Source organism: Phoca vitulina, unplaced genomic scaffold (assembly GCF_004348235.1).
Source record: "Phoca vitulina isolate PV1807 unplaced genomic scaffold, GSC_HSeal_1.0 scaffold6, whole genome shotgun sequence".
NCBI classification, from domain to species: Eukaryota; Metazoa; Chordata; class Mammalia; order Carnivora; family Phocidae; genus Phoca; species Phoca vitulina.
The window spans coordinates 47,899,251-47,913,185 of NW_022589709.1; the positions used below are offsets into that span (position 1 = coordinate 47,899,251).

At 35.4% G+C, this 13,935-nt stretch overlaps 1 protein-coding gene across 5 annotated transcripts in view; it reads right to left on the minus strand.

Moving 5' to 3' along the window:
• Positions 1–13,935, minus strand: part of ZFYVE16 (zinc finger FYVE-type containing 16) — a 49,266-nt gene that overhangs the window by 14,956 nt on the left and 20,375 nt on the right. For all 5 annotated transcript variants that reach the window (XM_032404106.1, XM_032404109.1, XM_032404108.1 and 2 more), the window contains 7 exons: positions 11,890–12,051; positions 9,426–9,568; positions 7,061–7,436; positions 5,689–5,811; positions 4,833–4,988; positions 4,053–4,277; positions 308–390 (listed from right to left, as the gene is read on the minus strand). In XM_032404106.1, the coding sequence (XP_032259997.1) occupies positions 308–390; positions 4,053–4,277; positions 4,833–4,988; positions 5,689–5,811; positions 7,061–7,436; positions 9,426–9,568; positions 11,890–12,051 (1,268 nt within the window). The remainder of the gene's footprint in view (positions 1–307; positions 391–4,052; positions 4,278–4,832; positions 4,989–5,688; positions 5,812–7,060; positions 7,437–9,425; positions 9,569–11,889; positions 12,052–13,935) is intronic.

Here is a 13,935-nt window from a genome sequence, read left to right on the forward strand (position 1 = left end):
GATACTAACACTTTTGCCAACCCTTCAACAACTGTGTAGATCTCACATTACCTACATGTGAAAGCACTGCAGCAGAACCAATCAAAAGACAATTACAACCCGGTACACATATATTAGGAGATGTGTTCTAAAAACCAATTCATTAAAAACAGAGCCCATTTATGCTAAATAAATTAAGATATATAATAAATGAACTTTCATTATACCAAATATGCCAAATTGAAATAGGAAAATATAAATATGTAAAATATGCTAAATAAAATTTTAAAATAACAATGTAAAAACACTTAATAGTTTGATTACTCACAACAAGTAAGTTCATAATAGTGTGTCCTATTTCTCCAAAAAGAGGTTTTCGGCCTCTAATACTCGTTAGAGGAGTGGGATATGCTATACATAAGAAAGGACAACTGGTTACTTTCAATAAAAACCCAAAAAAGTCTTGAATTTATTACTTTTTTCTTTTTAAGATTTTATTTATTTATTTGACAGAGAGACAGCGAGAGAGGGAACACAAGCAGGGGGAGTGGTAGAGGGAGAAGCAGGCTTCCCGCTGAGCAGGGAGCCAGATGCGGGGCTCGATCCCAGGACTCTGGGATCATGACCTGAGCTGAAGGCAGATGCTTAATGACTGAGCCACCCAGGCGCCCCATTGAATTTATTACTTTTAATTCTCATTTCTCAAACATCATGGATAAATACCACCCAATCAGTTCTTTGGGGAAAGTGAGAGAAACATTAACCCATAGTGTGTATCTACTGGATGCTACACTGAACTGGGAACTTTATATACACTATATCTTATTTAAGCCCTAAAACAACCCAGTGAGGCAAATATGTCTACTCCTACTTTACTAATGGGAAAGTAGAGACATGGAAATTAATAAACTTGCTTATGGCAACTAAGTTAATAACCAGTGAGACAGATTTGAAATTTAGGCTTGCTTGATTCCAGAGCATTTCATATTTTCATTATACATATTGTTTCCACATAAGGATAATGACAGGAAAATTATAGTAACTGGATAGAACCCTATAAAGTTCTGATAATTTAAGACTTTTTAAAGAGAAATATGAAGAACTTAAGATTTTTAAGGCATGTATAATTAATGTTCAATTGTGAGAATTTATAGACTGTAGTAAACTTTTACAGTTCTTGGGTCAGCCTAATAAAAGGGCCACACAGAGTCAGAGAAGTCAGTGCAGAGAAATAGAAGGAACATGGAGTCTATCACCTAACTACTTTTCTCTTTCTTTAGGGCACAATAAATATTATTCAAAAAGGAAAAGGTATTTGGTTGGCAATGCAGCAGGGCTTCTGGAAGAAAAGGAAGGTGAGAAAAGGAAGGTGAAAAAAGGAAGGTAAGACATTTCTATAATGATAAAAAGCAGAAAACTTTTTAACCTTCAGTTCTCAGCCTAGGTCATTAAGCAAACAAACCTCTCTCATACCTTTATACCAATATATGTCCTTAAAATTCTAAGAAAACACATTACCTGACATCTATTTTTAAATTTAAGTCAGAGTAACTCACATCTTTGTTATTACCAACATATTTTTTAGTGTTTTGTTTTTTAAAGATTATTTATTTATTTGAGAGAGAGAGCACGAGCAGCGGGGAGGAGCAGAGGGAGAGGCAGACTCCCCGCTGAGCAAGGAGCCTGACATGGGGCTTGATTCCAGGACCCCGAGATCACAACCAGAGCCGAAGTCAGATGCTTAACAGACTGAGCCACCCAGGCGCCCCTATTTTTTAGTTTTTAAAAGGAAAACCATGTTATTTAGAGGACAGAGGGTGCAGACTGGAAAAAAACATAGGACATTAGTGGGAAAAGACATTAAAATGATATGATTAAGATAAATGATGCCTTTTTACTCCATCTGTTATGAATGAGGGAACATCCTTTACAACTTGATTGAGGTAATTTTATTTGAAACAGTACTTTCAAAAGGTTATGACTTAGAAAGACATTCTGTCAGAGTTATAAAGGACCTCCTAAGTCCTCTAAGCCAACAGTGAATAGTATTCCAAATAGTCTCAATGTAAGTGTAGATAATCCCCATTTGAAAGTTACTAATTTCAGACCATTATTTTCAGTCTTTAATCTTGGGACTCTAACTTTTGCCATTAAATCTTCCATACATCCATTATCTCTAACAAACACATATACACACACACATCACATTTCCAAGTTCATATCCAGAGGCATGGGCACCAATAACATCAAAATGTCAGTATAGCTAAAATCTAGCAGTATACAATGAACTCAAAAAATAGCTAAGACTAATTAATTTCTATGTACAGGTTTCCTACCATCCAAAAGTTTGCTTTACACCACTTTGCTTTTACAAAAACCTATGTTAGTACCTGTTTTAACGAACTGAAAGGAATATGAAACAGATTTTTGTGTTTATGAAATGGTACTTGTTGGGGCGCCTGGGTGGTGCAGTCAGTTGAGCATTCAGCTCTTGGTTTTGGCTCAGGTCATGATCCCATGGGTCATGAGATGGAGTCCCACATCTGACTCCACGCTCAGTGCTAGTCTGCTTGTGTTCTTCTCTCCCTCTGCCCCTCGCCTCCTCAAATAAATAAATAAATCTTTACAACAACAAAAAAAGAAATGGTAATGGTTTCTTTGCTTTATGCCATTTTGGCTTACAAAAGGTTTCATAGGAATGTTCTACTTTCAGATAGTGGGAAAAACCTGTATAACTGGTGATTTTTATCTTCATCATTACTAAACACCTATCATAACTTCGCAGCTCCAACCCCTGTGATTTTTTAAGAAGTCCCACAAGTAGCTCCATGATTTTCCTTCTTTGTGTGTGAGAAAAACAGATTTAGTATCTAGAAGTGATACTGACCAAATACTGGCCAAACGTATAAACCGTATGTTCCATAATGACTTAAGATTACATACTGACCTAACTTTCCATAAAATAGCATTCAAATATTTATAGCAGAGACAAAATATCAGGCTGAATGGATGAAACACTTGATGCAAAATAAACTTTCATAAGCTCTGTAGTTTACACAGTAAAAAAACCTGAGATGAAATTTAAATTTTGATACTTTTTACACAACAGCATCAGAGTTGGGCTGTGATGGTGTTGTGTAATGGTGGGCTGCGTGGGTGGCTCCGGTGGTTAAGGTCCGACTCTTGGTTTCAGCTTAGATCATGATCTCAGGGTTGTGAAATCAAGCCCCACCCTGGGCTCCACACTTAGGAGGGAGTCTGCTTAAGATATTCTCTCTCTCCCTCTGCCCCTCGCCTAGCTCCCATACACTCCTGCCTCCAATCTCTCTAAAATAAACAAATCTTAAAAAAAAAAATTGTTAATGGTAAAGACCTCCCCCGCAAAATCAAAGAGCTTAATAAATTTGCCAAAGAGAGAGATTTATATCTCTTTCACTGAATTTGTCCATTTTGAAATATTTTTTAAGTTTTATAAATCCCCTCCTTTTAATTTTCCTCCAAGAAAATACCTATTTAATTATACTAGAATCAAATGCCTGAAACTTCATTAGATATACTCATGGTATAAATAAATAATTTCTTGAAAAAAGTCAAGGATAAAGGGTGGGAATTCAAAAATTTTAACGCTAAAAATGATTTCAACTTAGAAATAACCATATACATAAACTGGGGCCATTATTTCACAATCCTTCATGTTTGGCTTTGTGATATACACAAATTCAGAGGGGAAATCATTTACCTTCTTAAAATACAGGAAACATAACAAAATGAACTCCCTACAGTACATGCTTTTAAGAAAACTTTTCAATGTTTTATATATTTCATTCTGAGATTTAAAAAAAAATTTTTTTAAGGTAAGTTAATATAATTATGAACATCTTAGAAACTTCATGACATATCAAGGTTGTCTAGACAACTCATTTAGTAGTAGAGGAGGGCTGTCTTGGAATTTTAAAAGTATATCAAAACAAAAGTAGTCCCCTTAAATCCATTAAAAAATTGATTTTAATGATATCCCTGAAATTATTTTACATTTGAACCTATGTGATTTAACTTCTTATTCTAAAACTTACCTTTATATTCTGCACCCAATCTCAACATTAAGCGCATAGGAAAAACCTTTGCCCAGGGAATCTCTAGCTTCTGAATAAGAATTCCACAAAGAAAAGGATTACTTGGTAATAGGAGATCATCAAGTTTCTGTAAAGTAGGTGTAATAAACAGAAATCCTCCATGATCCTTACTACTGAGAAAACTCTCAGTAAAAGTAATATTGTCCAAGTTTTCTATGTATTTTCCTGGAAATAAAATCATTAATAAAAAGACTTTAAGTTGTTTTAAAAGGCATTCTGAGTTTGAATGTTGCAGTATAAACTTTTTAAATAACAGCAATGTGGATTTTTTTTCTTATTTCCACACCTGAAGAAGCATCTATTGAATAATTTGTGTGCACAAAGCTCAGTTAATCCTGGAAGTTGGGAATTGTGAAGAAAATTTGAAAATGTTTCTAACCATAGGTGGTTTTAAATTTTTCTCTTTACTGCATGACCATGTGAAAATTCATCATGTCTCCCCCAATCTTACACAGATAAGTATATAGACACGTGTAAAAAAAAAAATCAAGAAGGCAAATATATTTCCATTTTTAAAATTAAAAAAAAAAAACTGTGTAAAGATACTAATCACATAAAATGCTAGATTTAAGGAGACTGAAAATGATGACTAAGATCTTTTAAGAAATCATCAATCTCTTCATAAATCTTTAGTACAGTTAGCATAGCCAAAAGCATAAATGCCTTTAATTAATTTATCCATTCCCCCCAGTCTGAACAATTCAAAATAAAATGCTATACCTTTTAGAGCATCCTTATAGATGGTGATAAATAGTTTGAAGATGTCCTTTGGAATAGTATCTTCATTTGGCAAACATAATAACAGAATAATAATTTCTGCCTGTCCCAAGCCATGAAGTCCATTGGTTGAGAAGTACCAATATTTGTCTGAGGAATCTTAAGTGATAAAAGCATACAACTATAAATGTCAATTTCTGTTAACCAAAGAAACTAATATAGTCGTCTTTGGTATGAAGCAAAACTTTTCAAATTCCTTGCTTCCCCAAAGTTCTCCTCACAAAAAAACTTTAAATTGAATTGTATAAGATTAATGTAAAAAAGAGAAAGGATGAAAGACTATCTTATGGAGTCAATTAATAAATAACTAAAAATAAAATAAATAAAAATAAGAGATGCACTATTATGCTGAAATGTAGTGAGTAAGAATCAAGTTTGTGTCAGAGAATGAAAGCTGAGAGAGTCAATGATGAGTACTGAGGATTATTTACTTCCTTACTTTTAATTAGGTCACATGTCACTTACTTTAAAACTGTCTTTATTGCTACTAAATCAAGAATCTTGCTCAATTAACAAGTTTCAATTTATCTAAAAGCTATATGAAATACAGTCAATTGTATTATGAGCATCAGGTACAGCTAGGAGCCCATATCCTTAACCTAGGACTGAATGCAGGACACTAGTAAAAATCTTTAAGGTTTCAAGTCCCACTCAATATAAGTTTGCAAAATCTATATTTATATGTGGCTGACAAATCAACATCCAATGCTGCTTACTTTTCATGACTGCCAGTCAAAATTTAATTAATTTCAGAAATCCTACACACCAGTTAGGCAAAGAAAGATCAATCATTACTTACAAAATACTAACTTGACATTCACCAGTAGATTAGCATTTAGGACAAATGTAACAGGACGAAAACTTTTGCCTTCAAGAAGCAAAATGATCTGCTCATGAGATGGGTGTTCCTCTACTATAGGCACTAAATCATGAAAGTAACATATTAGTTAGAATATGACTTCCTGTTAAATATGCTTGCAATTAAAAAAAACAGATTTATAAATCCACCAGTGGCTTTATCAAATTTAGTAACAAAAGCAAATCTATTTCATAAAAATCAGTTAATACCCTAGACAACGATTATATACTAATTTTTACTTTTCTACTTAAAGATATTAACACTGTAATACATATAAATCCTGATATATTAAATTATATATATAGTATATATACAAATACGTTGATTAAATAGCATATTTATACAATTTTAGCCCCTGTACAATTTTAAAACAAACATTTTTGTAGAGTGGATTCCAGACTGCCAGCCACTCCAATTATAAATTCTGAAATTTACAACTCTTAAAGTAATCTAGACTCAGGTTGTACATACTGCTTACTGCCATATGCCCTATGTCACCAACCAAGTGTAAAAAAGGATCTTGACAATCAACAGGAAAATATGTATGTCATGCGAAGTACAGGGCTTAAGGTATTTCTGCCACTATAGTTAGGTTCATGAAATAGCTCCCAGTGACAGAACAGAGATCCTAAACTTCATTCCCCTATATTATCATGCACAGAACACAATCATTTCAGGTTGCAGGATGCAGCATAATGCCTGGGGTGACAAGGATGTATCCCTAGGGAACTACTCTGAGGTGAGAGCTAGCCACAGAATCTCCAGCTTGGAAAGGACCTTAGAGATCAAATAGGTTCTCATCTTTTACATAGGAAACTGAAGCCCAAAGAGATTAAATAACATGCTTCAAGTCATAGGTGTATTAAGTAGCAGATGAGAAACTAAAATTCCTAGGTTTGCTGTCCAATCCAATACTCTCTTCTTTAGGCACTTTGCACCTTTAAAATGGTATGGAGGGGGGAGGCTGAGAAAAAAATGATACAGAGTTAAAACTCTAACACAATGGAAGTATTTTCAGGATTAAAAGTGTATGAGTTTCCCTGTCAAACTAAACTTTTTCCTCATTCTAAATTAGGGACTCAAGATGAGATAAATGAGTCATATTCATTCAACTCAAAAGTTCAGATCTTTTTAGAATTTGGTTTCACATAACAAGACTTTTTGTAAACTAAAGATACCAAGCTACAGTACATATTTCGACCAAATTGTCTCAGCTTAAAAAAAATGCATTTCATACATCACAAAATTCACCAGTACATTTTTTCAAAAAACAAAGAAAACCTTTTTAAAATTTAAATAACTATTATCCTACCTGATCCCTTTTCTCCAGATGCAACCAGAAGAGGGGGCAAACTGTCCTCATCATTAGGTAGAAGACTAATCTTATTGCAAACATTCTTGTCAATACCACACAGTAACCTATAATCTGAAGTACTAGCAACAGGTAAATTGCTGTGAACTAAGACATCAGTAGGACTAGATGGTCCCTCAACTTCTGCAAAAACATCATCATTTAGTGTAAAAGAACAAGAAGTAGGTAACCCCTCAGTTCCTGTGTTTACAGGTAGTTTTTCCACAGATGGAACCTGAGAAATAGGACTCCGAATTATCTCATTTCTTGTAATATCTCCTATCTCACTGTTTGCTTTTTCCACTGTAGAATGGGCATGATCCACTGTGTTTACTGTCTGTAAAATATGGAATTAAAAAAAAAAAAAAACCAAAACCATCAGTTCGTATTCTCTATTCAACTGTGAAATGTTGATCTCTATAGCCAAAGATACCTTTTTAATAAGAATAAATAAAACCAAAATGGGCTCAGAAACTCTTCAAAAGCCAAATATGCCAAGAAACAGTACCATTTTACTCCTTTAAATTCAGAAGAGTAAGGTTTAGCTTTACCATATCATATACTTGGGTAGGTATTAATGACTTTAATTTTATAGACTAGAAAAAGGAGGCAAGGAGAACTTCAGTATCCTGTACCATATCACACAGTAAGCAAACTTAGTTTAACCAAACCCTCCTTCTGACAACAGCCCAAAAGCCTTGAGTGGGGAAAGGTAGCAAGGGACAGATCAGGGGGAAGGCAGGAAGGAGAATGGTTAGGAAGCAGAGTGGTAGGTGTATTCCTCAATAGTAACCACTAATAAACACTTCAAGCCAGCTTCAATAAAGCCCCTTTCTTTTTAAACTGGCCAAACCTGAGTTAGTATTAAAAGAGAAGCATTTATGAACTCAAGTAAAACTTACTAGGCTGTTTAGAACTTTCATTTTGTTAAAATATCAATTGAGGGTAGGTGCTTGTGGTAATTAGGGCTATTTGTAAATTCTAGCTCATGAACCCTGACAAACAGCATACATTTATATGGTATGTGAAACAGAGCAGGATACATACTGATCTTGTCTAATATATACACACAGGATAAACCAGGTAACTGGCAGAGTAGATGCTCAATAAATATCTGTTTACTGAATAAAAGCATTCCTACTGCATGTATGAATACTCGCTTCTATGAATATTTTGCCACTTTACAGTGAAAGTTCTTAGTTGGCTGGAATTCTGTATTACGTATCTTTTATTTAACACCTAGCACATTTGTGTAAATGCAAACATAAATAACATTGTCCGATACTTTGCTGGATGTTCGAAAATCATTACACAAATATTAGTCTAAATTAAATTACTAAATCTCAGTTCTATTTCCCTATACCAGGGGTTCTTAAAATGTGGGTCAGGGTTCTCTGAGGTCCCCAAGACCCTTTCAGGGAGTCAGTGAGGTCCTAGGATTTTCTTCATATAATTTAACCAAAAACAACATATCACAACAGACTGCGTATAGAAGCAGATGTGAGAATTTGTCTTTTATTAAGCCAGACATCAAAGAATTTTGCAAAAATGTAAAACAGTGTTATTCCTCTCACTAAACTTTGTTTTAAAATATGTCTCATAAAGATATTATTTCTATTACTACAACAAATTAATTTTTAAATTAATTTTAAATTTTTTCCACAATTTTAATTAAATAAATTTACTTATTTTATTTTTTTTAAGATTTTATTTATTTATTTCTCAAATTGAGAGAGAGAGAGAACACATGAGCAGGGAGAGTAGCAGGCAGGGGGAGAAGCAGGCTCCCTGCTGAGCAAGAAACCCGATGCAGGACTCGATCCCAGGACCCTGGGATCATGACCCGAGCTGAAGGCAGACTCTTAACCAACTGAGCCACCCAGGCATCCCAAATTTATTTATTTATTTTTAAAGTAGGTTCATGCCCAGCATGGAGCCCAATGTGGGGCTTGAACTCACGACCCTGAGATCAAGACTTGAGCTGAGATCAAGACTTGGACACAACCGACTAAGCCACCTAGGCGCCCTACACAATTTTAATTTTAATACAGTAATTATCACTAGGTATAACCCACATAATCTATAGTTCTTTGAAGTTCTCAGTAACTTCTAAGAGCATAAAGGGGTCCTGAGACCAGTAAGTTTGAGAATCATTACCTTAAACTGACATTAAAAAAGATAAAATCTAAAATATATTCACTACATCATGTTTGTCATTTTAGGAATCTCACAGCATTAAAAAAAAAAGTACTCTAATAATCACACTACGAAATATATTTAAAATAAATTGTTATAAAATTAACAAGTCATTCTTTAGATTCCTTACCAAGGGCATATCAGGTAAGAGAGGACTCATGTCTTCAGAACATCTTTTACTTCCAGATGATAATTTTGTTGTATCTGCAACTTCACCATTGGGCAGTATACCATCTGCGAACCATACTCTCTTCTGTTCTTTGGAGCATAATCCTAGAATCAGTTTAAAAAGTAAAGCACTTGAATTTGGTATATTGCAATGATTTAATACTAAATCAATTGGGAAATGTTTTTAAAACCTTTTTGCTATCCATTGGCAAGACCTGCCTTCTCAGGGCTGCAAAGGCCTAAAGAAGTGGCCTTTTGTGATTCATCTAGCTGGAATGGAAGTCTTTTCCTAATTTATACAAAGGCAGGAGTAACCCTAGGAATCATATACTCAGAAAAAGAGTGGACAGGAGAGGTTTTATCTTTAAGACAGTGGGGGCAAATTCAAAGCCTGTATTACTAAGTAGTGAGTGAAGAATGAATACAATTTAAAGACTAAGGCACAAGGTGGAAAAATGTAGACCGGAGCATGACAGATAAGCAAAGAAAAACATGGGAAGAACAGAAAGAAGTATAAAAAGTCTAAAAAAGGAAACAGGATCACTTGTGCATCAGAGGTCATTTTCTTAAAATTCTTTATTTAAGGGCGCCTGGGTGGCTCAGTTGGTTAAGCGACTGCCTTCGGCTCAGGTCATGATCCTGGAGTCCCTGGATCGAGTCCCGCATCGGGCTCCCTGCTCGGCAGGGAGCCTGCTTCTCCCTCTGACCCTCCCCCCTCTCATGTGCTCTCTCTCTCTCTCTCATTCTCTCTGTCTCAAATAAATAAATAAAATCTAAAAAAAAAAAAAAAAAAAAATTCTTTATTTAAAATAGGTCATTTCTTATTTTTAATGTACTTAGTAAGAGAAGCATAATATTTTTGTTCTTATAATGTGGATATTGAACTTTATTAATATTTTCCTCCCATATTTGGAGGAAATAACTAGATACCAGCATAAATATGTATTTTCTTTTGTTACAAAGCATCCACAGAGGAAGGTTATGAAAATAGCTGCCAGATGGCTTTATGACAATATAAAAATCAAAGGATCAACATCTACCTTCCAGAACATAATATAAAATTGGAATTACATACAATTTTTGCAGTATGGGTAGACATACTAAATAAGGTATCCTTCCTATATTTGCAACACTTTTATAATTTAGTAATTTAGGATGTCAATATAAGAGAACATGTAAATATTTTTAAAGCATATTTATTCATTTTAGAGCTGTAACATACAACCATATATGCTGATCTCCTTATCTAAGTTATAATGACAAATAGAAAATAGCTATATTAAGAAATAAACTGAAATTCAAAGTAATTATCAGAAGTATCTGAATTTGTTTTTAGCTGACATTTACAGTGATTTTCTAGCAAGTTAGAGACTAATAGTTTGTATTTAAAAATGTACACAGGCTTGGGGCACCTGGGTGACTCAGTCACTTAAGCAGCCAACTCTTGGTTTTGGCTTAGGTCATAATCTCGGGGTCCTGAGATTAAGCCCACTTTGGGCTCCGCACTCAGCAGGGCATCTGCTTCAGGATTCTCTCTCTCCCTCTGCCGACCCCTGCTTGTTTACTCTCTCGCTCTCTAAAATAAATAAATCTTAAAAAAAAAAAATGTACACAGGCTTTACTCAAGGTCCTAAACTACAACAGATTATAAAAAAGAATGGAGAATCCAAAAAATTTTAAATAGATTTTAAAAAACATATTTATTGTGGTAAAATATACATTTAAAAACAGATTTTTAAAGAAAGGGAGATATGCCAGTTATCTACCTATTGTCTCTCAAACCCAAGTCCACCCTTCCATAAGGTGCTCTTTGATGCCAGGCTGAAGTCTGGGAAGTGCAACTCCCAGACCCCCTTGCTGGTTGGCTCTGGTCATGTTCTGCCAATAACATTGGTGGGATACTGGAAGGTGGGAAGAGAAAGAATTCTGTTTCTAGTTCCTGCCAGGATCCTTGCATCAGCAGTACCACCGGATATAGGTGCATGCCCTGTGATTTGCAGTACTCCGACCATCAAGCCTGGAATACTCCTTCATTCACTGAACACCAATCCTGTGAAGCCCCCTGATGGTTCCAGCATTTGCTATATGGTGTTCTCCCAGAAATCACAACACCAGTCACACCCTGAATCCCAGGTCTGAGAACCAAACACTTCTTAGTACTCCTGAACTGAGTTCTAGAATATTGCCTTTCACATTTCATTACTCCAACCCTAGGAATAGTGGTTGCTTCCTGTAGTTAGTAATCTCTGAGTCACTTGAGTGTGCCCCTTTTGCTCTTCCAACCTTCTAACACACATATACCAGTTCCCTGTACCAAATTCCTCTGATATCTAGTCTGTCTCTCTGTCCTCACTAAACCTTATCAAACTAGAAATTCCATTAAAAAATTATCTTTAGTCTAAGACACAGCATTTTTTTCTAGTTACCTTCAACATTTGGTTGTTTAAGTGCTGAGATCGGTAAAGTTGTAGGTGAAGGTACACCGGATGTTTGAGTCTCCTGAAGAGGCTGGATTGTGGCACTTTCATCAGAATGATTAGATTTAAGATTAGAACCAGTTGGACTCATCATCCTTTCAAATGCCTGAGCTAGAAAGGGGAACAAATATTAAAATATTAAAATACTTTTGAACTTCAAAGTAAATTATTATAAATTATTTTTCAAGTTGTGAGGAGAAAGAAATCAGTGGGTAAGCAAGAAAAGGAAGTGGCACTTGGCAAAGATAATGTCCTTACTCCAGTTGGCAGCACTCTACTTCAATATAAGCTACCAATTAGTTATTTCAATATTATATTTGGCATATGTTTATCTACTAAAGAAAATATGACTTTATTTAATATGACTGTCTCTGTTTTTATCCTTGTACCCCTATAGTATATTTTCAACACAGTTCAGAGTGATTCCTTTAAGACATAAATCCTATCACATCATTCCTCTGTTTAAAATCTTTTAATGGCTTCCCAAGTGGAGTGAAGATTTCAGTTTTTACAGTGGTTCACAAATCCCTACAAATCTTACTACCTCCTCTGCCTTCCTACTTAGCTCTCTCTCTGACCTCATCTCTCACTACTATGTTGTTGTTCATTATGATCCAGCCATCCAGGCTTCCTGGTTCTTCAACAAGTCAAGCAAGCACTCTCCTAGTGTAGTCTTTGCTCTTACTGTTCTCTCCGCTTGGACTGTTCTTCCTATAAATACTCACATAGCTTTATTCTCTCACTTCAAGTCTCTGCCCACATGTCAGATTATCATAAAGCCTAACTCTGCCTATCATTAAAAAATACTACCTCTTGGGGCACTTGGGTGGCTCAGTCGGTTAAGCGTCTGCCTTCAGCTCAGGTCATGATCCCAGGGTCCTGAGATAGAGCCTCACATCAGGCCCCCTGCTCGGCGGGAGGCCTACTCCTCCCTCTCCCACTCCCCCTGCTTGTGTTCCTGCTCTCACTATCTCTTTGTCAAATAAATAAATAAAATCTTTAAAAAAAAATACTACCTCTTGCCACCAATCTGTTACTATCTATCCCTCTTACACTCTCTTACTTTAATTTAGGATATTATCACCATCTGATATTCTCTTCGCTTACTGTACACCTCTCCCCACATTCCTAAGCTCCATGAAATAATAAACTCCATGAGAACAGGAGTATATTCTGTTCACAACTGGAGCTCCAAAATGCAAAAGACTGCTTGAATATTGCTGAATCATTTTTCATCCAAATGACATGGAACAGCACTGGTAGCTCTCCCCTCATCATTTCTCCAAACCAATCTACTATAAATGTCGCCACTGCTAAAGTAATCCTCCTCAAGTGCCACTGAACGATAGCACTCTCATGAAATGGCTTCAACTCACCAAATAAAATCCATACATCTTACTCCAGGTTTTGAGTAATGTCCAACTTGCCCCAAATCTACATAATGGCACTCACATGCAGGCTTCCCTGAAACTTATACAGTCTCAGCACAACTTCCTCATTATCTATAATCTCTAATTAAACTATCTTTTCTTTTAATCCCTCATGGAATTTGTCTTACAACCCTGTGCCATCTTTCTCATCTTATTTAATAACATTATTTTTTTTTTTTTTTTTAAGATTTTATTTATTTATTTGACAGAGAGAGAGACAGCGAGAGAGGGAACACAAGCAGGGGGAGTGGGAGAGGGAGAAGCAGGCTTCCTGCTGAGCAGGGAGCCCAATGAGGGGCTCGATCCCAGGACTCTGGGATCATGACCCGAGCCGAAGGCAGACACTTAACGACTGAGCCACCCAGGCGCCCCTGATAACATTATTTTAAATGATCACTTCTACCATCTCCAACCCTAAGGTTGATATTAAAATAACTTGTATTTTTTTGTGGTATATAAATTAGTGTTAAACAGAACTGTAAGTGCAAATACATGCTATATCATAACACTATAAATAAAACAGATAACTAGATAACTATATTCATTTCAAGATATTTTCTTTGAT